General features: G+C 41.7%; 1 protein-coding gene and 1 long non-coding RNA gene across 2 annotated transcripts in view; both read left to right on the top strand.

The window, feature by feature from the left end:
• LOC123501055 (filamin-A-like) overlaps positions 1–25000 on the top strand; it is a 163812-nt gene that overhangs the window by 127531 nt on the left and 11281 nt on the right. The window contains 11 exon segments of the mRNA XM_045249635.1: positions 351–491; positions 1311–1457; positions 6654–6992; positions 7499–7629; positions 7943–8074; positions 8854–8965; positions 10372–10667; positions 11027–11246; positions 21332–21525; positions 22075–22300; positions 23695–23897. Coding sequence (XP_045105570.1) covers positions 351–491; positions 1311–1457; positions 6654–6992; positions 7499–7629; positions 7943–8074; positions 8854–8965; positions 10372–10667; positions 11027–11246; positions 21332–21525; positions 22075–22300; positions 23695–23897 — 2141 coding nt within the window.
• Positions 15216–19635, top strand: LOC123501056. The gene is made up of 2 exons (XR_006673544.1): positions 15216–15646; positions 18285–19635. It is a non-coding gene; the product is annotated as an uncharacterized LOC123501056 (long non-coding RNA).

Raw genomic sequence — 25000 nt, 5'->3', positions numbered from 1 at the left:
CAACCCTTCCCTCACCCTCAGTGCTCCTCCTCCTCCTCCTCCTCCTCCTCCTCCACTGACACGCCTGACTGTGGTGTTGATGGTCCCTCCCATTCTTAATGTATAGAAGTCTTTAAAACACACACAAAATAAATAAATAGTAATAATGATAATGATAAACAAATAAACAATAGAAAAAAAGAAATCTGGAAAACCAACATTAGACTTACGAACAAATTGACTTACGAACAGCGAACAGCCTCTCCATCCCATTATGTTCGTAAATTGGGGAGTTTACTGTATTGATGAACACTTCCACCACCACCGCCACTATCTCACCCCCCGTCCCATGATCCGCCTTCTCCCCACAGCTGAGGTCAAGATGCCTTCCGGAAAGTCAGACGTGCCAGTCATCGAGGACAACCGCGATGGCACGGTGTCGGTGCGCTACAGCCCCAGGGAGGAGGGTCTGCACGAACTGCATGTCAAGTACAACGCTGAGCACGTGCAAGGTAACGCACCACGCCACACTATATCTGTAAGGGGACTGGCTATTAAGTGGGATTTTATTTATATATTTATTTATTTATTTTTTATTTATTTATTTTATTTTATTTTATTTATTTATTTTTTTATTTTTTTTTTTGCTCTTGGCCAATTTCACACTTACATAAAAAAAAAACACCACACCACACTGCACCACACCACACAACACCTCACCACACCTCACCACACCTCACCTCACCTCACCACACCTCACCTCACCTCACCTCACCTCACCTCACCTCACCTCCTCACCTCACCTCACCTCACCACACCACCACACAACACAACACAACACACAACACAACACAACACACTCACCACACCTCACCACACCACACCACACCACACCACACCACACCACACCACACCACACCACACACACACCTGGGCTATCTGAAAGGATGAACATAAGGTGAGAAAGCTGCAAGAAGCCATCAGGGTGACTCAGCTCTCCCTCTGTGAAGCCTGCCTGCCTGTCTACCTCTGTCTACCTGTCCAACACACACACACACACACACACACACACACACACACACACACACACACACACACACACACACACACACACACACACACAGTACATACATACATACATATATTTACAATTTTATAAGTAAGAAAGAGGATAAATGAAGCAACAACAAACCATCACTCACTCTGTAAAATTGTATTCTACTTTATTTATTTATTTATTTATTATTTTTTCACATACCATACATGCTTGTGGTCAACTGAATATCCTTGTCTCCACAGCAACTAATCCACCTCTCCACCTCCACCTGCAGGCTCCCCCTTCAAGTTCCACGTGGACTCCATTGCCTCTGGGTACGTGACAGCCTACGGCCCCGGTCTGGTCCACGGCATTACTGGAGAACCAGCCAACTTCACCATCTCCACCAAGGATGCCGGTGCAGGTAGCTCCACTCTCCGCGGTACGGTCTCCACTCTCTTGCTCCGTTTCTCCCTTACTCCACCTCCCCCACCCCCTTCACCCACCCCCCACACCCCACTCACTCACTACCCACGTCCCTGAGCCCCGACTGATGCTGGGTGCTGCTGCTGATGATGATGTGCCCCCCCTCCTGCTGCTGCTGCTGCTGCTGTGTGGACCTGCCTGTGTTGTGGTGGTGTGTGTGTGGCAGGTTTGTTCAGGCTGGTGAGGTGTTAGTGGTAGGCTGAGTGAGGTGATGTGAGGTTAGGTGAGGTGAGATGAGGTGAGATGAGGTTAGGTTAGGTTAGGTTAGGTAGCTGTGGTGTGGCCCTACTCATCAAGGTAACAGGTATGAAGTGAGGTAGGTGTGTTGAGTGGTACTATAGGTTAGGTCACTGGATGCATAAACACACAAAACACACATTCTCACACACACACACACACACACACACACACACACACACACACACACACACACACACACACACACACACACACACACAGATGAAGGTTAGAGATTAATAAAATAGTGGTGTGCATAGAATGACTTTACATATTATAGACTAAACACTGTAAAAATTAGGTTAGGTTAGACAGGACCATCAGTGTGTAAGTGTGAGTGTCAGGTTAGCTTAGGTTAGGTTAGATTAAGTTAAGATAGAGCCAAGAGTATGTAGTTGTGAGGGTTAGGTCAGATTACGATAAGCAGTTCATGAAAAGTGTAGGTTAGGTTAGGATAGTTCATGAGTGTAGGTGTAAGGGTTAGGGCATGTTAGGTTAGGGTAGGTCATGAATTTAGGTGGTGAGTGTATAGGTTATGTGGTGAGTGTGTAGGTGTGAGGGTTTGTCTGTCCCGGTGAACACTTCCAGACTCACATTGCCCGCCTCTTGTTCCCTTTCAAGCTGCCTTTAGGAGAGAGAACAGGTTGGCATAACACATATTTACTACACTCACACTTAGACCCATGTACTCTCTCTCTCTCTCTCTCTCTCTCTCTCTCTCTCTCTCTCTCTCTCTCTCTCTCTCTCTCTCTCTCTCTCTCTCTCTGCCTGTAAACCCTGTACTTAAATATTTGATGTCACGTATTATTCAGTTAACTTTTCCTTCTCCGTGTGAATCGTTAGTAGTCAATGTTTTTTGTGGTTTTAATCTGTTTACGTATGTATTTACCCCTTTATTTTACAACCATCTCTATATGTATTTGGTTCACAGGCAGTTTTGCACCTCACTTCCTTTTTTGTTTACATTTTTCAATCTCCCCTCTCTATGTCAATCAACACCATCACAACCCCATAACACACACAAGTAGACACATCACCTTATCTTGGAGGTACATTAACACCCACCAGCTCTTCTCCCTCCACTTTGTAGCCACCCCACACCCCAGCACTCCCTTCTGTCTCCCTGTTACTGGACCCTGTTTGAAGGAGTGCTGAGGGGTGAGTGTTTCTGGCTACAGGGAGGGTGAGGAACTAGATGGGGCCACAAGTCATTCTCCTCTACTTACCTCCACTGTGCCTGTTGGGTGTCCTCTATCAATCTTCCCACAGTTGTATAGAGATGAATTTTTGCTTTATTTTGTTGAGTAAAGTGGAGGTTTCAAGACGTTTATCCCATCCTTTTGGCTAAGTCTCCTAAACCTGCTTGGGGACTGGCATATAAGTGGGTCTTTTGGGGTTTAATTGTGTATTTGTTTACCCAAGCCAGATTTTTTCTCATGCGTAGAAAAATTTTGATCAAGAGCACAGTGGATGAAGTGTGGTGGTGGTGGTGGTGGTCTTGTGGCTCCAGGTGTTTTGTGGTTGTTTAGTTATTTTAGTTTATCATCCATCTAGGAATAATACTTTGTTGTCCCTGTTTTTTTTGTTTTTTTGTTTCCCCTCCTCCCTCCAGTTTGTCCTCTTCTTCCTGTCTTCTCTCATTTTCTTATTCTTCCTTTTGATTTTGTTGATTTTTCTTTTCAATCTGGTTCATTTATCTTGCTCATTTTTCTGATTTTTTTTCTTTCTAGCTATACTCTTCATTATTGTTTATTTATATTTGTATTTCCCCATTCATCATTTTTTCTTTTTCAGTTTTTTTTCTTTTTTTTTCCCTATCTTTTCTTATTTCTTCCCTTAATGGAGATCTACCTTTGTCTTTGTTTTGTTTTTATTAATATTTAGTACAGTTGGCCTAAGAAGTAATGCCATCTGAGCAAGTGTTTCATGATGCTTCACTGTGTTTGGTGGCATTTCATTTCTGTGGCTGACTGTACACAAACACACACAAGTTGTTTACAAGGCAGATAATTAATCCATTCAGTACTGTGATGAATTTCCATATTCATTCTGGTGACTATTTGTTGATTTTATACAGCTTTAGAAACTTATGTGGGGATTAAAATAGTAAAGACTGTGGCCATTAATCTTCTGACCTCCGTAGACCCTTCCTAATGTCAATAAAATGGTCTAAATAGTACACAGATCTCAAGGTAAAAATGTGTCCCAGTACTGAAGGGGTGAAAAGCACATCACTGATGCATACTCTGGTGGTGTGTGATGGTGTGTGACTTTGTATAACTTGACAAAACTTGGCCTGTCAGTGTGTAAAATGTTTGTGTTTGTCTCCGTAATGATGAGAGGAAACAGTGGCTTGCCTTGTAAACAACTTGTATTTATGTGTTACTTTGTTGTTGTTGAGTTTATTAGTTTGTGTGTTTTTTTTTAAGTTAATTTCATGGTCAGGGGAAAAGTTGAGATGCAAACTTAAAGAAAAAGATTTGTTTATTTATTTTATGTATTTATTTATTTATTTATTTATTATTATTTTATTTATTTCATCCAATCAAACCATCAAGAAAACTAAATATTAAAGAGGAAATTTAAAAACACGACAACAATTCCAGTACTTTTTTTTTATTTATTTATTTTTTTATTATTTTTTTCCATTAATGTCATCAACGTACTAACATGAACTCACTCCGGAACAAAACCATCACAAGAAGAAATACAACATTAAAGAAAAAGGAATGAGAATAATTATAGTACCCCATTTTATTTTGTTTTTTCCATTTCACTCCGTAACAAAAATAAATCGAAATACTGAAAGAAAAATAAAGAACAAAAACTAACAATAATATCCTGTTTTGTTTTGTTTTTTCCATTTCATTTAACATTAATCTCACCGACTCGTTCACGTAAACACACCTTAAAAAAAACAGCAAAAGAACCACTAAACAAGCTAAAAACCTCAAAATTTCACCAATAACAACCCATCGTCGTCTTGTCTGTGATTACTGTGTGTCTTGTGTCAGCCGTAACTCAGTCTGTTGTCTGTGTCGCTCGTAACTCAATCTGTCTGTGTCGCTCGTAACTCAGTCTGTCTGTGTCGCTCATAATTCAGTCTGCTGTCCGTGTCATCTTAATTAACCAGAGCGCCTGAGTAGCTGTGCCGTAACGCAGCATTGGTGGCAGTGACCGAGGGAGTGTGTGACGGAGTGTGCTGGTGAATAAGTCCTCTCTATATACAGTTGTGGATGTGAATTAGTGTGAGGCAACCATCCCTTTACTCTCACCACGACTGTTTTCAAAGCTTATAGTGATGATTAGCCGGTTTCTCAAGTGTTTCTCCTGCTGATAATGTAGAAATCTTATTAATCTGTCACTAGAATCATCAAAACACACTTCAAAACCTGTATTACTTCAACTAGAGCCCTTTAAAAGAATGCTTATCCTGTTAGTAATGTTCGTAATACAGAAATATTAAGCTGTCACTAGAACCATCACTTCAACTTGGGCCTTATTGTAACAAATACCCTAAGAACCTGTCACTTCAACTGGGGCCCTTTCATAACAAACATGATAAAAAACCCATGTCACTTCAACTAGAGCCTCTTGAGAGTAGTTTTGGTGAGGTGCAGTAGTGTTTCAGAATCCCTAGTTTGCAGGGCTACCAACTGTTGCCACACTCACCAAATGTGTCAAATAGTATCATCCACTGTGTCAGAATATAGAGATCTTTTCACAACATTTATGAGAGGCACTGTTCACTTGGCAATGTTCAAGACTCCACACACTGATGAGGCCTCACAGAGAACCATTAAATGACTCTGCCTCACTCACTCACTCTGTCTCACGGCATCCCAGGCTCACCGCACTCCGTAATTAACAGTCCACACCCAAAGTACTAATTGAAAAGTGTATAATATAGTTTTTTATCATTGTTTTTGTTTTCAGCAGTTAAAATATTGCAAGTTTATTTTTGCCAAGTGTTTTGGAGTCAGTTCATTGATTTTGTTGGTGGGTAAATTGTAAGGAAGAGTAAATAAGTAAAAAAGATTAGCTAACATGCAGGTGATAAATAGATACTAGTCTGTTAACTAATAAAAAAGAAATATATAGATAGATAATTAAACTTTATCACTGAAGGAAGACCAAGCAAAAGGTTTAAATAGACTAAAAATAAATGAGTTATATAATGACATAGAATCTTGTCTCTTAATTAAGCAAAAGAAATATAGAGATAGCTAATTAGAGTTTGTCACTGAAGAAAGACCAAGGAAAAGATCTAAATAGGCTAAAAATTTTGTGTAATGATGATGTGCGTAATTCTTGCCAAGTCAGAAATGTTCATAGACTAATTGTAAGGTGGTAGGTGAGGGAAGGAGGAGAGTAAGCCAGTCTTATGGTGTGATGGTGTTAATGGTGCAATGGTGTGTTGTCTCAGAGGAATATTACTGAGGAGTGTAGCAGTGTTTGATGATGCCAGTGGTTGTCATGTTGCTCAGTAAATCAGGGAATAAAAAGACTATTTGTAGTAATCGGATCTAATTGATAAACACACACACACACACACACAAAAAAAAAAAAAAATTTCATCAGATCCATACACTCCCAAACACACCCAGAGACACCCACAAACATACAATTTTTAACATACACCAATTATATACACCCCCAAACACACACCAATACACCCAAACACACCCATACAAACACAACTTCTAACACCCAAAACCCTCACAAACACACCCCCACACACCCACATAAACACACAATTTCTAACACACCAATACACTACCAAACACACACCCAGACACACCCCAAACATATCCAGACATATCACCAAACACCCCTAAACACATCTCCAAACACACTCGCACATCCACACACCACCACACCACTAACACCAGTACCCCTTCTTTCACCCCTGTAGGCGGTCTGTCTCTGGCTGTGGAGGGTTCAAGCAAGGCTGAGATTTCCTGCCACGACAACAAGGATGGCACTGTGTCTGTCTCCTACCTGCCCACTGCCCCCGGAGAGTACAAGGTGTCTGTCAAGTTTGCCGAGAAGCACATCCGAGGCTCCCCATACTCCGTCAAGATCACTGGGGAGGGACGCAAGAGGAACCAGATCAGTGTCGGTTCCCAGTCTGAGTTCAAACTGCCAGGAAAGATGACTGAATCAGACATCAAGAGCCTCAACGCATCCATCCAGGCCCCATCAGGTCTCGAGGAGCCTTGCTTCCTCAAGAAACTCCCTAATGGACATCTTGGTGAGCCTTATGTGTGTGTCTGTGTCTGTGTGTGTGCGTATGTCTCATCAACAGGCACTCCTCCTATATCCTCTCTCATACACCTACAACCATCCAAGCACCCTTATTCATCTCTTAACTTCTCGTAATTCCTCACACATTTTATACATGACATTCTTCCTTTTCTCTCCTTTCCCAACCTGTGTGTGTGTGTGTGTGTGTGTGTGTGTGTGTGTGTGTGTGTGTGTGTGTGTGTGTGTGTGTGTGTGTGTGTGTGTGTGTTATGGAAATTAGTATCTATCTTATTACTTTGGGTTTTTATGGAGCACTTAGGCTAAAGACAAATTTTCCTGCCTTTGTAATGTTGCTGTGGTCAATCAATCTATCTATGTGGTGTGTGTGCTTGGTGGTGACTTCCTCTCTCCTTCACCTAACCTAACCTAACCTAACCTATCTATGTATGTATGTATCTATGTGTGTGTGTGTGTGTGTGTGTAGTAGATGGTGACCTTCTCTCTCCCCGGCAGGCATCTCCTTCACTCCCCGCGAGGTAGGAGAGCACCTGGTGTCTGTCAAGAGGATGGGCAACCACATCGCCAACTCTCCCTTCAAGATCGGTGTCGGTGAGAAGGAGGTCGGCGATGCTTCCAAGGTCAAGGTAGGTTACTGTGGAGGTCAAACTGGCAATAGAAATCAAAGTAAACATACAAATAAGGATGAACAATAAATGAAGACCATGCAAGGTTATGTAAAGTTTGAAAACCACATAGACAAACAAATCTTCAGTCTGTCCTAACACCTCCTGCCCCCTCAGCAATGTAGGTCACTAGAGGTCAAACTGGTCATAGAATTCAAAATAAAAGAATGAATAAGGACAAAAAAATTAATGTTATGCAAGGTTAGGGAAAGTTTCAAAGCCCTATAGACCAACAAATCCTGAGTCACTGTCCTAACGCCTCTTGCCCCCTCAGATCTCCGGCAAGAGTCTGACAGAGGGACAGACACACAAGGAGAACCAGTTTACCATCGACACAAGGGATGCTGGGTATGGCGGCCTCTCCCTCTCCATTGAAGGCCCCTCCAAGGCTGACATCCAGTGCAAGGTGAGGCTCAGTGGTGGTGCTGGTGGTAATGGGGGGAGTAGTAGTAGTAGTAGTAGTAGTAGTAGTAGTGGTGGTGATGGTTGTAATTGTTGTAGGAAATTAATTGGAAGATGTAATTAGAAGGATTGGGTTGTTGTAAGAGAGAGAGAGAGAGAGAGAGAGAGCTTTATACATTTCAAATAGGTGATTTACTTTTGTTTAAGTTTGTATGAAAGAAAAAAGAAATCCCACAAACATTTGGTCTATCATTTTTTCTCTCCTTTTTTGTTTATTTTTTCCTATTTATTTATTTATTTTTTATCTTTTTCATCACTTACTATCATTACTCCCCCTCATCCCTCTTTTTTCTCCTTCCTTCTTACCTCTTATTTTCTCTCTCTCTCTCTCTCTCTCTCTCTCTCTCTCTCTCTCTCTCTCTCTCTCTCTCTCTCTCTCTCTCTCTCTCTCTCTCTCTCTCTCTCTCTCCTCTATTCTCTCTCTCCCCTCACTCCTCATTCCTCTCCCGTCTCTCTTCCAATTCCTCATCCTTCTCTCCCTTCTCACTCTTTCTCCTCCCTCACCCCTTTCCCATCTCCCTCGTCATCCCTCTACTCATGTCACCAGTCATCCTTCCCATGCCTCACCCATTTGCTCCTCATCCTTCTATCTCAATCATGTCACCCCTCACCTCTTTCCCATCTCACTCTTCACCTCTCATCTCTCATTATTGCACCTCACTCATGTCACCCTTCATCGTTCACCCATCACCCCTCACCCGTCTCCCTCTCTCTCCCCTGCAGGACAATGAGGACGGCACCCTGACCATCGGCTACACCCCCACAGAGCCTGGTTACTACATCATCAACCTCAAGTTTGCCGACAACCACGTCCCAGGCTCTCCTTCACTGCCAAGGTGAGGACTGACACCATCGCTACACCACACCACTACACACACAACCTTACCATATCACAACACACCACAACACCATAATTTATTTTCCTCAGACACCTTAACCTCTTCATTACCATGACACATTTCCATATTCATTCTGGTGACTATTTGGTGATTTTATACAGCTTCAGAAACTCATGTGGGGATTACAATGGTGAAGACTGTGGCCATTAATCTTTTGACCTCCATAGACCCTCCGTAATGTCAGTAAAATGGTCTAATGGTACACAAATCTCAAGATAAAAATGTGTCTTATTACTGAAGGGGTTAAAATAGTGAAGACTGTGGCCATTAATCTTCTGACCTTCATAGACCCTTCCTAATGTCAATAAAATGGTCTAATGGTACACAAATCTCAAGGTAAAAATGTGTCCCAGTACTGAAGGGGTTAAAAAAAAGTTCTTTCATCTGACATTTTAAAAAACAATTCCTTTATTTGGACACCTTAAAAACTCCATTGATTCTCACAGGCATCTTAAAACCTTAATTTCCACCCTTACATACCTTAAAACCTTAATTCTACTCTTACATACCTTAAAAACCTTAATTTCTACCCTTACATATCTTAAAACCTCTAATTTCTTTCCTCAGACACTTTAAAAATCCAATTCCTTCTTCCATACACCTTAAAATCTCAATTCCTTTCCTCAGGTACCTTAAAGACCTTATTTTCTTGCTATATACCTTAAAAACCCTAATTTATTCCCTTGCATATCTTGAAAAATCTCTTACACATCTTAAAAACCCAATTATTTCCATCAGACACCTTAAAACACCAAATCTCTCACTTACCTTAAAACACAGGCTGACCACAAACCTTTACCTTCTACACCTCAAAATGCTGTATTCCTTCACACACCTTAGAACACACAGATCCTTCCCTCACACACCTTACAACACACAGATCCTTCCCTCACACACCTTACAACACACTGACTTAGAAACACACAGAAAAACAGTAATACAACACTTAAAAAAAAAAGACTTAAAAATGCACACTTAGAAACACATGCTCTTAGAAATACACTTAAAAAAAAAAGATGCATTTAAAAAACACACTGAAAAACACACTTAAAAAATACACTAAAAAAAACATGCACTTAAAAACACACTTAAAAAAAAAAAAAAAACTTTAAAACACACAAAAACACCTTAATTAAAAACACACACACACACACTTCAAAACACACTAAATTACACACTTAATTAAAAGAAAAAAAAAAACATTAAGAAAAGCACACAGACTTGAATTAAAACACACAGACTTGAATTAGAGCACACAAACTTAAAAAACCCACACAGACTTGAAAAAACACAGACTTAAAAAAACCACACAGAGAGGCTAACCACAAACAATCTCCTGCACAGGTGACAGGCGAGGGCACCAACAGGCAGACGGAGAGGATCAAGAGGCAGAGAGAAGCCGTGCCCTTGACTGAGGTCGGATCGCAGTGCCGCCTGACCTTCAAGCTCCCTGGCATCTCCCCCTTCGACCTGGGAGCCACCGTCACTTCCCCTGGGGGCGTGACAGAGGCGGCGGAGATTGGGGAGGTGGAGGACGGACTGTATGGTGTTAACTTTGTGCCCAAGGAGCTCGGTGTCCACACAGTCTCTGTCAAGTACCAGGAGATGCATATTCCCGGATCACCCTTCCAGTTCACGGTGAGGGGGTTGGGGTGATGGGGGGTGAGGGAGGGATGGGTTAGTGAGTGGTGGAGTGGTGTTGTGTTGGTGGTCTAGTGAAGTGATGGGAGAGGAGCTGGTGGACTGCTGAGGTGGTGGGAGACTGGTGGTGTAGTGTGGAGATTGGTGAGGTGGTGAGGGAGGGAGGTGGTGAAGTGTTTATTTGGCAGATTGTACATGTATATGGCAGAGTGGTGATGTGATGGTGATGGTGGCAGTGTGATTCAGTGACAGTACAGTAGAAACAGTGAATTCATAACACAAATACCTGCTTTCCTTCCTTCCTATAACCCATCCTGCAAACCCCCACTAACCCCCTCCTTCACCCACTCCTGCAGGTTGGGCCGCTGAAGGATGGGGGGGCCCACAGGGTGCACGCGGGAGGCCCAGGGCTGGAGCGAGGAGAGCAGGGAATGCCTAATGAATTCAACGTGTGGACCAGGGAGGCAGGGGCTGGCTCACTGGCCATCTCTGTTGAGGGACCCAGTAAGGCGGAGATCGACTTCAAGGATCGCAAGGACGGCTCATGCTATGTCTCCTATGTCGTCGCCGAGCCTGGTAGGTTGTGAGTGTGTGTGTGTGTGTGTGTGTGTGTGTGTGTGTGTGTGTGTGTGTGTGTGTGTGTGTGTTTTGAAGTATATAATCACACACATTATATTTTTACCACTTCTTGTCTTTCTCTCTTCATTTTATCCTCCATCAATCTAGGTTAGGTTAGGTAAGGTTAATATGGCATAACTCTGACCCTCCTCCTCCTCCTCCTCCTCCTCCTCCTCCTCCTCCTCCTCCTCCTCCTCCTCCTCCTCCTCCTCCTCCTCCTCCTCCTCCTCCCTGTGTGATATATGCCAAATCGATCAGGGAAGAAATGTCATTCCTGTGTCATCATTTCTGCCATGCCTCTGTGTGTGTGTGTGTGTGTGTGTGTGTGTGTGTGTGTGTGTGTGTGTGTGTGTGTGTGTGTGTGTGTCAGTCACCATTGCTTTCACTTCTATTGCTATTTGTTTTTTGTTTTTTCTCTAAGGGAAGTCTGACCAAGGGCAACAAAAACACCTAAACAAAACAAACAAATTATTATGTATTTCTTGTATTTATTTGTGCATTTTACTTGTTTTGTTTTTATTTTATTTGTTTTTTCTTATATTAGTGACAAGTTGTTGATTCTTCTTTTTTTTTAGCCTTTTTTGTTTGTTTTGTTCTGTCAGGTGCTCAGATGTAGCTGAGTCACACACACACACACACACACACACACACACACACACACACACACACACACACACACACACACACACACCACGGGCCAGCAAAGTGAGTCACAGGGTCCCCCCCCCTCTCTCTCTCTCTCTCTCTCTCTCTCTCTCTCTCTCTCTCTCTCTCTCTCTCTCTCTCTCTCTCTCTCTCTCTCTCTCTCTCTCTCTTTGCGCGGGGCTAATAACACGTGACCACTTTTTTTTTTTTTTTTTTTTTTCAGACAAATATTTAGATACAATTGGCTTTCAAATTTATCTCATCTTTTCCCTAAGAGTTTATATTTGTTTTATTTCTTTTATACATTTTTTCCCCTTTTTATCTGCAATCATTTTGTATTCAGAGAGAGGGGGGGAGAGGGACGGGGTGGAGATGTGAGAAGCATGGGGGTGAGGGAGAGGGACGGGGAGAGGAAGAGGAAGAGGATGAAGGTAGGTTTATGATGGTGATGTGTGTGTGCGTGTCTGTCGATCTGTGTGTGTGTGTGTGTGTGTGTGTGTCGATTTATCTCTCTTCCTATAACTCAGTAATCAACGACATTTATAATTTTTGCCAGTAATAATTAAGTAGTTTAGTGAAGGGATACACATGACGCAAATGACTATATACGTGAATAAGTTCTCATATATTTCTTTTGCTTGTGGGAAATGGTTTAACTGGCCTGCCACGCATCTCTTTAGACCCCTTCAGTACCATGACGCGTTTCCATATTCACTCTGCTTACTATTTTGTAATTCTATACAGCTTCAGAAACTTATGTGGGGGATTAAGATAGTGAAGACTGTGGCCATTAATCTTGTGACCTCCATAGATCCTTCCTGATGTTAGTAAAATGGTCTAATCTTATACAAATCTCAAGGTAAAAAATGTGCCCCAGTACTGAAGGGATTAATACGGCAGTGAGAGGAAAGCGTTACTCTCAAAACCAAAATTACCGTCAAAACTTTCTCCTATCTCGTAAAGCGTCTCCTGTATGTGGCGTGTTTACTCCTGGGCCTGTATTCATAAACGCTTTCCTCTCACCACGACTATTTTCCAGCTGATAATGTAGAAATCTTGTCAATCTGCCTTTAGAACCGTGAAAACACCTTATAAACGCTTTGCTCTCACCATCATGACTATTTTCCAAGGCCACAGAGATGATTAGCGGGGTTGTCAAGTGTTTTTCCAGTTAACAATGTAGAAATCTTGTCAATCTGCATCTAGAACCGTGAAAACACCTTAGAAAAAACTCGTGTAAATTTAAACAAACCCTCTTGAAACAGTGGAGGTGAAGCATGGAAGGTGTTTGAGAATAGGAGTCCAGGAAGTGATGTCATAGTGCGCCAACCCGCCAAAATTTAACAGTCCAGCAGAGGGTCTTGTGTGTGAGTTAAGAGTGAACACTTTGTCAACAGTGGCCGAATATACAATGTGGACAGCTGATATTGTGATAAGTTTTTATATATATATAGTTTTATTTATGAATTCATTTTATTTACTCGTGTAGGTATTTATTCATTCTCTCTCTCTCTCTCTCTCTCTCTCTCTCTCTCTCTCTCTCTCTCTCTCTCTCTCTCTCTCTCTCTCTCTCTCTGGCATTTACTTTTTTTTTAACTAAAGAAGAGTTAAAAATGAGACTTATTTGCTCTTTTCTTTCTTTCTCCTTTATTCATCTACTCAGTCATTTGTTGTCATTGTAGATTTAACCACACCCGTGACAAAATCGTGACTGTAAATAGTGATAAGGTAAAACTGTATTCAGAAACTATTATTATTATTATTATTATTATTATTATTATTATTATTATTATTATTATTATTATTAGTGGTTAGTTGGTTGGCGGAAGGAGAGAGAGAGAGAGAGAGAGGGGGGGGGGTAGCGTGGGTGTATGGGCGAGGTGACACGCTGCTTCACTTCCTGCTGCTCTTGGCTACACGCCCACACCCACACCCACTCACACCCACACCCACGCCCTGCCACGCCCACGACACACACACACACACACACACACACACACACACACACACACACACACACACACACACAGCAACAGCAACAGTAATCTTGCTAACTCATTGTTATTATTATTATTATTATTATTATTATTATTATTATTGTTATTGTTGGTGTTGGTGTTGTTGTTAGGAATTTTGCGTTCAGATTTAAATTCAAGAAGAAAATTGAGAGAGAGAGAGAGAGAGAGAGAGAGAGAGAGAGAGAGAGAGAGAGAGAGAGAGAGCACGAGTGACCTACAAACAAGCAATGCCAAAAAAGAGAGGAAGGGAAGGAAGAAGAGGAGGAGGAGGAGGAAATAGGAAGACAGGTAAAGTGTGATAAAGTGAGGAGAGAGAGAGAGAGAGAGAGAGAGAGAGAGAGAGGAGTGGGGGAGGGGAAGTGAGAGGGAAAGGGAGAGGGAGAGAGAAGGAGAGGGAGGTGAGAGTGCCAAGAGAGAGTGTGCCAGTGTGTTTGGGAGAGTGGCAGATGCTACACTACCACCACCACCACCACCACCGTAGACCATCATGGCGGCTAGATAATTAACTGAAACGATAATGGCGGACAGTGAAGTTTATAGTGTTGATAGTGACGCGTACGATAATGAGACGGCGAGGCGTACGATAGTGAACCCTGTGATGCACTCCTGCGATTAGTATCAAAGCGGAATGCGTACGACAATTGATGTGTAGTGTATAGGATATTCAGTGTAATGCGTACGGTAATGAGTGATGCGTACGATAAATTTGGCGGGAAAGTTTAAAAATGGTGCTTCGCTTGTATTTATTTATTTTTGAAGTGTTGGTTGAAATTATTGTTGTATGTGTGTGCTGTTAGGTTTTATTTATTTATTTATTTATTTATAGAGACCAATGTGTGTGTGTGTGTGTGTGTGTGTGTGACGGTGAGGGCATTAATAGTAACCGTAGGGTGACGCAATGTGTGTGTTGAGAAGGAAAACGAGGAGGGAGGAGGAGGAGGAGGAGAAGGTGGCTAAGGAGTGTTTTGATATCGCAACTCTGCAAAGTGTGAACAGCTGTCACTTGCTTCACTTCTCTTAACTAAAGGGATGTCTTTCTTGCTTTTTCAACCCCTTTAGTACCGTGACGTGTTTTCTTACTCATTTTACTTACTATTTGATGAATTTACATAGCTTCTGAAACTTATGTAGAGATTAAAATAGTGAAAACTGGCCATTAATCTTCTGACCTCCATAGACCCTTCCTAATGTCAATAAAATGGTCTAATGGTACACAAATCTCAAGGTAAAAATGTGTCCCATGTACTGAAGGGGTTAAAATAGTGAAGACTGTGGCCATTAATCTTCTGAACTCCATAGACCCTTCCTAATATCAATAAAATGGTCTAATGGTACCCAAAACTCAAGGTAAAATTGCGTCCCAGTACTGAAGGGGTTAATCGTGGTTGTCTATATAAATTCCTGTTTATGAATTAGTGACGTATTTATTTTGATTTATTATTAGTAGTGGTGTTTATCTTATTACGAATTTCTTCATATACGTTATTTTCTCATATTTATTACGAAATTTGTTTTTTTTATTGCTATTAGTCATTCATTATTCATCGTATTAATGTTATTGGTATTGAATAGTATATAGCAGAAAGAAGAGAGAGAGAGAGAGAGAGAGAGAGAGAGAGAGAGAGAGAGAGAGAGAGAGAGAGAGAGAGAGAGAGAGAGAGAGAGAGAGAGAGAGAGAGAGAGAGAGAGAGAGAGGTGTAAATAGCAGAGTAGGACGAGAATAAATGAGAACGCAAGAAAGAAAAGAGAATAAGAGAGAAAATGATAGTGAAGAGCAGCAAAATAGTGTGTGTGTGTGTGTGTGTGTGTGTGTGTGTGAAGGAAACGAAGGAAGGATAGGCAAGTGAGGGAGCGTTCAAAAACAAATAAATTAACTAATAAATGAAACAAAAGAGAGAAAAAAGAGGTAGCGGAAGATTGAATATACATGAGAATTTGTAGAAGAAACGAAGAAATAAAGAAAGAAGGAAAGAAAAGTGAAAGAATTAGTGATCTGTATAGATAAATGAACGAAAGTGATAAAGAGGTGAGGAACAAAAAATAGGTGAGGATGCGTTCACCAATAAACCAGAGACAAGAAAGAAAATTAAAGAAAATGGTGAACTAAATAAAATAAATCAGGCCACGTTTAAGAAGAAAAAAAAAAAAAACACGTTAGAAAGAAATGTAGGAGTGACAAAACTACAGAAATAAACCACGAAAAAACAGGAAAAGTAAAGTGAAGAGGAAGGGAAGGCGTAAGAAAGAAGAAAAGATAGAACGCAAACAAATGAAACAAGGACCAGAAAATAGACGAGAGAGAGAGAGAGAGAGAGAGAGAGAGAGAGAGAGAGAGAATTATACAAAACAAGAATTAACAAATGAAGGAAGATTTAAAGATAGACAAACAGAAACCCAAGAAAATAAGAAAAAAATAGCAAAACAAAACAGATGAAGAAGGGAAGAAGGGCGTGAGAAAGAAAAAAAAGATTGAATACAAAACAAATGTAAAAGGACGAGAGAGAGAGAGAGAGAGAGAGAGAGAGAGAGAGAGAGAGAGAGAGAGAGAGAGAGAGAGAGAGAGAGAGAGAGAGAGAGAGGGAATTATACAAAACAAGAATTCACAAATGAAGGAAGACTTAAAAATAAATAAACAGTCTAAAAATAAGGAAAACAGCAAAACAAAGATAAAAATAAATTGAAGAGGAAAGAAGGTTGTGAGAAAGAAAAATAGAAAAAAAAACAAATGAACAGACAAAAGAGCGAGAGAAAAATTAAATGATACAAACAAAAGATAAACAAATAACGGAAGATAAAAAAAAAAAAAAACAGGCAAACAGAAAATGAAAAAGAGAAAAATAGAAACGAAGGAAGAATGAAAAATTGAATAAAAAAAACATGAAGACAAATAGCAAATAAAGAAAAGATGAAAAATAGTGATGACAGAGAGCGTGCAAGAAAAAAAAGAATAGTACAGACATGAAGGAAGGTTTAAAAATAATACCCTGGGTGTGAGTTAGTGTATGGCAGCGTCTGAGGAACCAATGCACCAGCTGTCCTGTAAGAGGCTGTAAATAATAAGAGAGGCTGTAAATCTTGCCCAGAGGTTGCTAATCGTGGAGTTAAGAGCAGCCGGCAGATGTTTGTGTGTGTTGCAGTGTTTTTGTCAGTGACGGGGAGACGCGGGCACAGGGACAGCTTGTGTTTCCGGCAGACTCGAATGCTTGATGTGCTGAGGATGGGAAAGGAAGATAGCTAAAGATGTGAAGGGATTAAATGATATTGAGGATGTAAGGAAAGATGTTAACCCCTTCAGTACTGAGTTTTGTGTGTGATTAGATGATTTTGTTGACATTAGGAAGGGTCTATGGAGGTCAGAAGATTAATGGCCACAGTCTTCACTATTTCAATCCCAACATTAAGTTTGTGAAGTATAAAATCACCAAATAGTAAGCAGAATAAATATGAAAACACGTCTTGGTGCTGAAGGGCTTAAGGAATAGTTTATGTTAATGGCTGAGAGAGAGAGAGAGAGAGAGAGAGAGAGAGAGAGAGAGAGAGAGAAAATTAAAGGGAAAGATATTTGAATCGTGTTGAGGGTGCAAGGAAGGGTGTTAAAGAAATAGCTTGTGTGTTTCCGGCAGATTTGAATGTTTGATGTGCTGAGGAAAAAAAAAAAAGATAGAAAGAGAAATGATAGTGAAAGATATGAAGTTAAAATGAAAGGTGTTTAAATGGTGTTAAGGACGCAAGGAAGGGTGTTGAGAAATAGTTTGCGTTTCCAGCTGATCTGAATGTTTGATGTCTGAAAGAGAGAGAGAGAGAGAGAGAAAGAAGTGAGGGAGATAGTAAATGACGTGAAATCAAAAGGAAAGGTGTATAAATGGTATTAGGAGCGCAAGGAAGGGTGTTAAGAGATTGTTTGTGTGTGTTTCCGGCAGATTTAAATGTTTGATGTGCTGAGAAAGAAAGATGGAAAGGGGATAAGATAGTGAAAGACGTGAAGTTATAGGGAAAGGTTTCTGAATCGTGTTAAGGACGCAAGGAAAAGATGGGAAGGATAGGAAAGGATGGGAAGATGTGTTAGGAATGAAAGAAACAATGTATGGGAAGTAAGGATGCTCACATAATTGTTGAGGATGGGAAGGGAGATGTTTAGGAAAGAAAATGTTAAAAGTGGAAGGAAGTGATGGGAGGGAAAGATGATTCAGTTCGTCATGTGAAGAATTAATGAATGCTGGTAACTGCCGTACATTATCGACAAAAGTGTAAGTGACCTGGATAATTCATACAATATATTCCAAACGAACGATGGTAATAAGAATAATAACAATAATAATAACTGCAATAAAAGAGAGAGAGAGAGAGAGAGAGAGAGAGATTAAAATTCATTACCAAAAACCTAACATTAGCACATCACAGAATAGACGAAACAAACCTTACTGTCTTTAACCATCTCGAATATTTCACTATGCATAAAAAAACAGGTAGTATTGAAATAGTGTTGTCTTCATGGAGTGTGGGTGAAGAGTGAAGAGTGAGGGAGCATCTGGTAGCGTGAAACGAGCGTGACAGCAATGCTAAGAGGGGCCCGCGGCAGCAGAGAGCAGCGGCGCCAAGCAGAACAGTAGGTTACGTGAGGGCTAATTTTACCCCTCCAAAGACACGCATACGGGAATTTCAATGTTAAAAATAATCTTCAAGGACGTGGCAGGGCGGTGCGGGGCGGGGCCGAACGGGGCGGGGCAGGGAGAGCGCGCCAAAATTTCAGGGGTACCAACCTTACTGATACACTCGCACCTGAGCCCGCCAGTGCTTATAACAGGTGATCACGTGCCAGTTTTTACCTGTGTGGGGGGTAATGGGGCCTGAAATATAGCCCCTTAAACTGGTAAACTGGTGGGCGGCGCCTCGACATACACACACACACCATATGGGTTGGGTTAGATGGTTTAGTGTGGCGCGCCTGACAGAAACGTTTTTATGGTTCATGATGTCTCTTGTTTATCGGTCTAAGCATCGCGTTTACTTTGTTATAAGCCGACTAAGTGGATGTAATGTAAATAATGCGCCTTTTGTCAAGTGTGATGTGAGAGTGACGTGATGAGAGTGATGGTGTGGATTGAGGTGATGACGTGACGTGAAGGTTCAAGGATGCAGTGACAGTGATGTGCTTTTGTTTGTGGTGGTGATGGGGAGGCGAGGTACTACAAGCCGGTGTTGAGGGAACGTTCACATGTATTGAATCCTGGCGGTGGAAGATGATGAGGGGAGAGGTGACCATTTGAAAGCAGTAATGGTGTAATAGTAATTGAAAAAAGAAGGAAGAGAAGTAAAAAGAAAGAAAGAAACGCAGTATGTTCTTTTATTCTGAAAATTAATAGTTTGTTTTATCACTGGTTTGAAATGTGAAAGTAAAGTGAATTGTAACTAAAAAAAAATCAAATTGTGTATGTTTTGAGTGCATATATAGTTAATTTCCTTTTATTTATTTATTTATCTATTTTGCGTGACATGGTTTAGAAAAAATACACCATGCTCTTTTTTAAGGAAGACATGTGTTTGTAAGAGTGAAGGTTAGAAAAGTTGAAATATTTATACAGAAGTGAAAACTAATGGAAAGACTGTCCATTCTGATTACTGGACAGTATTGAACAGGGAAGTTAAGTGACGATGATGTGACTGTGAACACAAAGAAAGAGAAAGAAAATAGCTGTCACCCACACATCCTTCCATCCACCAGCCCAAACCCACCCACCCACCCAATTTGACGCCCATCCTTCCATCCACTCAAACTCAAACCTACCCCCACCCACCTACCCCACCCTTCCTCACACACCCATTCATACCCAAACCCATCCACTTTCACCCACCTACCCCACCCTTCCTCACACATCCACTCATACCCACACCCACACCCACCCTCACCCACCTACCCCACCCATCCTTACACACCCACTTATATCCACACCCATCCCCACCCACAATGGATGAGCCCCAATATACAACCTTCTGTTCTTACACAGTTGGGGGTGGGCCTGTTTCCTCCCACCCACAACCACCTCCACCCATGCGACACCCACATCCACATCACATCACCCCTACCCCACCCCAGGCCCCAGTGTCACCCCAGCACCACCCACACAGAGTAACCACCCCAGCTCACCCCCAACTAGCCAGACACCCCAGCCCACACCCCAACCCCTCCTCCCCAACAGTACCACCCCCCACCCCCACAGGCACCACAGACCTCCCCTTACAACCCCCTCCCCACTCATAACTCCTTCAAACCACCTCCGCCATCACCCCAACAACAACTGCAACAAAAACAACAACAATTAGTGTCAGCAAATGATGGTGATGGTGATGATGGTATGTTGTGTGTGTGTGTGTGTGTGTGTGTGTGTCATGTCTCCATACCTATAGTCATCCAGTTTAGCCTTTAAGTCATGAATATTTCTTGGTTGAACTACATACTGTTTCATCTAAATCGTCCTATATTTCTATGCTTCTGTTTGAAAAGCTGTATTTCTTAATGTCTCTTCTACATGTGGTCTGTTTTCAGTTTCATGGCATGTCTCCTTGTATTTCTTGAGTCCCACACCAATAGGTCTGTCTTCTTTGTCAGCTGTGTCCATCCCTTCCATGCCCTGTATATAGCAATTAGGTCTCCTCTTTCTCTCCTCTGTTGCAATGTTGGAAGTTTTAACATCTTAATTTGTCCTCATATGTTAGGTCTCTCAAACTGGGGATGATTTTGGTTGCAGCTCTTTGAATCCTTTCTATCTTCTTTCTATCTTTCTCATTATGTGGTGACCATATAAGTGCACCATATTCTTGTTTAGGTCAAATAATGTATTATATTAGTTTTTCATCATCTCTTCATCTATATAGGTAAATGCCCATTTAATTTTTCTTAGTATTTCTTTTGGTAACTGTTTCACCAACTATGTTGTTGATGTGTTTTTCTGGTGATAAGTTGTCATTTATTTTAACACCCAGGTCTTTCTCCTCCTTTGTTTTCTGAATTTCTGCCCCTCCCATCTCCCTTCTGTCTTCTTTTGCTTTTCCCTTGTTCCATCACTTTCCACTTTTTTTTTATTATATTCCATTTACCATTGTGTGTGTGTGTGTGTGTGTGTATGTTTTATATTTTATTAATGTATATTTAGTTAAGTAAGATGATATAAGTCTCTCTCTCTCTCTCTCTCTCTCTCTCTCTCTCTCTCTCTCTCTCTCTCTCTCTCTCTCTCTCTCTCTCTCTCTCTCTCTCTCTCTCTCTTCTCCTCCTCCTCCTCCTCCTCCTCCTCCTCCTCCTCCTCCTCCTCCTCCTTCCTCTTCCTCAACATCCCTCACCGTACAACCACCACCACCTCTAACCACCACCACTACCTTCTGCAGGAGAGTACCGGGTTGGCATCAAGTTTAACGACAAGCACATCCCAGACTCCCCCTACAAGGTGTACATCACTCCGTCCCTGGGCGAGGCGAGGAAGGTGGAGCTGGCCCAGTTGCCGGAGCAGGGATCCATGCCAAACAAGGCCCAGTCCCTCCTCGTGTGCAAGAACGGAGCTAAGGGAACCCTGGACTGCAAGGTGAGGGACTGGAAGGAGAGGATGGGCTGTAATGGGGGTGGGAGGGCTGGAATAAGGAAGGGAGAGGGTATGTTTTGTTTGTGTGTGTGTGTGTGTGTGTGTGTGTGTGTGTGTGTGTGTGTGTGTGGGTGTGGGTGTGGGTGTGTGTGTGTGTGTGTGTGAGAGAGAGAGAGAGAGAGAGAGAGAGATGCACTTCCCTGGTTGTTTCCTTTCTTTCTTTTTTTCTTCCTTTCTTTACTTGCCATTTTCTTCCTGTTGCATCTCCATTTTTTCTTCTTTCCTTCCCTTCTTTTCTTCTTTCTGTCTGTCTGTCTTTCTGTGTTCTTTCCCTCCATTCCTTCCTTTTTCTTTTTCTTTCATTCATTCTGTTTGTCTTTTCCTTCATTCCTTTCTTCCTTTCTTTCCTTTTCTTTCTTTCTCTCTTTTTCTTTCCCTTCCATCCTCCCCTTCCTCTGTTCTCCCTCTGTCCCTTCCTTCCTTCCTTTTTCCTTCTTTATTTCCTTCTTGATGTACTTTCCACCACCACCACCACCACCACTACTCTTACAGTTCGTGGCCCCCTCTGGTGCGGAGGAGGACTGCTTCACTGACCTGCTGGACGGGGACCTGTACAGCGTGAGGTTTGTGCCCAAGGAGATGGGAATCCACTACGTTCACATCAAGTTCAATGGCATCCACATCCCCGGCTCACCCTTCAGGCTCAGGATTGGCAAGGATGAGGCTGACCCTGCTGCTGTGTCTGTGGCTGGCAAGGGTCTCGAGTCCTGTGTGTCTGGTGAGTGGTTTGGTGAAGTGAGGTGAGGGTATCTAGAGCTAGGACTAGATTTGGTGGGTGGGTACCATGATCCATTTCCATATTCATTCTGCTTGCTGTTTGGTGATTTTATACAGCTTCAGAAACTTATGTTGGAGATTAAAATAGTGAAGACTCTGGCTGTTAATCTTCTGACCTCCATAGACCCTTCCTGATGTAAACTAAATGGTCTAATGCACAAATATACTGAAGGAGTTAAGTGGGGGAGTGGGTGTGAGGTGAGGTTAGGTGGGTGAGGTGAGGTTTGATGGGTGAGTGAGGCAAGGTTAGGTGGGTGGGTAAGGTGAGGTTAGGTGGGTGAGTGAAGTGAGGTGAGGTAAGGAGAGGTGAGGTTAAGTGGGTGAGTGAGGTGGGGTGGGTGAGGTTAGGTGAGGTTAGTTTAGGTGAGGTGACATGTCTGGGTTTTGTTAGTTGGTTAAGTTGCAAAATAATTATTATGCATTTTTTCTTCTTCTTCTTCTTCTTCTTCATTCATTCTGTCACACCACCACAAAACACCTCTTCAAAGCAACTTATTTTTCCCCTATTCCTTCACCCCAGCACTTCCCACAACATACAACCTCATAGTCACCCCAGACAGAGCCTATAATCACCCCATGAATAACAAATCACCCCAAAAGCTAACCCATTTTTTCCCTATTTCCTCACCCCAGCCCCTTCCTTACCACAGCCACTGAGACCCATTATCTCCCTCTTCATTCATCCCATCACCTTCTTTACCAGTCACCCCAAACTAACCTACTTCCCCCTATTTTTCACCCCAGCTCCATTACCTTAATCACTCTTAACTAAACATTACCTATATCTATTTTTTTTTTTCTTTTTTTTTTTTTTTTTTTTCTCTCTCTCCCTTCTTTATCAGTCACCCCAGAAACAACCATTATATCCCCGTTGTCACCCCATAAGAGTCACCTCGAAATTAACCCCATTATATCTGTATTCTCTCACCCCAGCACCTCCCATTCCTTAGTCATCCCAAGGTAATCCATTATTTCCTATTCACACACAAACAACATTTTCCTCCCTATTCTTCACTCTACTACCTTCCTTATCACAGTCACCCAAAGAGAACCTATCACTTCCCTATTCATATCCCCAAAACTTACCTATTTACTGCCTATTTTTCACCCTACCACCTTCCTTACCTTAGTCACCACAAAGCAACCCATCTCTTCTCTATTCACACCCTAAAACAACCTACTTTTCCTCCCCATTTTTATTTATACATCCTTATCATAGTCACCTCATTATTTACCTATTCACACACTAAACAACCTATTTACTCCCTATTTTTCACCCTACCACCTCCTTACCACAGTCCACAAACCTAACCACACTTTGTCTCACCACCACAGGCCAGAAGACAGACTTCATTGTGGACACTTGCAACGCTGGGGCAGGCACGCTGGCGGTGACCATCGATGGGCCCTCCAAGGTGTCGATGGACTGCACAGAGGTGGAGGAAGGCTACAAGGTCCGCTACACTCCCCTGGTGCCCGGCGACTACTACATTGCTGTCAAGTACAATGCCTACCATGTTGTTGGCTCTCCATGGAAGGTAATGAGTTCACTATGGGGTCCTTTGTTGGTTAGGGCCTTCAGTACCATGATGCATTTCTGTATCCTCTCTGGTTACTGTTAGATTTTATACAGCTTCAGAAACTCATGTTGGGATTAGAATAGTGAAGACTTTGATCATTAATCTTCTGACCTCCATAGACCCTCCCTAATGTAAGTAAAATTGTCTAATTGTGCCCAAAACTCAAGGTAAAAATGCATCTTGGTATTGAAGGATTTAGGTTAGTATTCTCAAACACTTATACATTTCACCTCCACTATTTCAAAAGGCTTTGTTAAAATTGACACAAGTTTTTTAAGGTGTTTTTATGGTTCTAGAAGTACATTGACAAGATTTCTACAATATTAACTGGAAAAACAGCCTTGAAAACTCTGCTTGTCATCTCTGTGGCCTTGGAAAGTAGTCGTGGTGAGAGAGCAAAGCGTTTCAGAATACGAGTGTAAAGCCTGTCTGTGCATGGTAGAGGCGAGTGAGTGGATGGTGGTGTTGGTGTGTTTGGGCTTTAACACTTTTCAGCACAGCCCAGTGGTGTCACCTCACTCATGGGGGACTCTCATTTTCATGGCCTTTTCTACCTTCATTCAATCTTGTGGGGTTAGATTGGTGTGTGTTAGTGATACCCACATTATTTTTTACTTTCATTGTGCATTATTTATATCCACGTTATTTTCTACTTTTATCCACATTATTTTCTACTTTTATCCATGTTTTCTACTTCTACTTTATTTTCTATTTTACTGATTTTGTTGATTCTAAAGAAGTGTGCAGAGCTATTTTTTTCTTCATTTTGTTATTATTACTTTCATTGATTCCCTTTTTGTAGATTAGTGAATGGCTATTATTTCCACATTATCTTTTACTTTTATTGAGTTCATTGATTGCAAAGTAGAGTGTGGGGTTAATTTTCCATGTTTTTTCTTATCTATGGACATTTACTGTTGTGCTTGTAGTGTATGTCTTCTATTTCCACATTATTTTATACCATTATTGAGTGTCTTGATTCTAAAGTATAATTGATTCTGAAGTAATTACAGGTAACTCTTGATTTACACAATAGATGCGTTCCAAGAGGCATCGTGTAT

The sequence above is a fragment of the Portunus trituberculatus genome, chromosome 8 (genome assembly GCF_017591435.1).
Source record: "Portunus trituberculatus isolate SZX2019 chromosome 8, ASM1759143v1, whole genome shotgun sequence".
Taxonomy (NCBI): Eukaryota; Metazoa; Arthropoda; class Malacostraca; order Decapoda; family Portunidae; genus Portunus; species Portunus trituberculatus.
The sequence above is the reverse complement of the archived record's forward strand: the minus strand, read 5'-3'. Positions and strand labels throughout refer to the sequence as shown.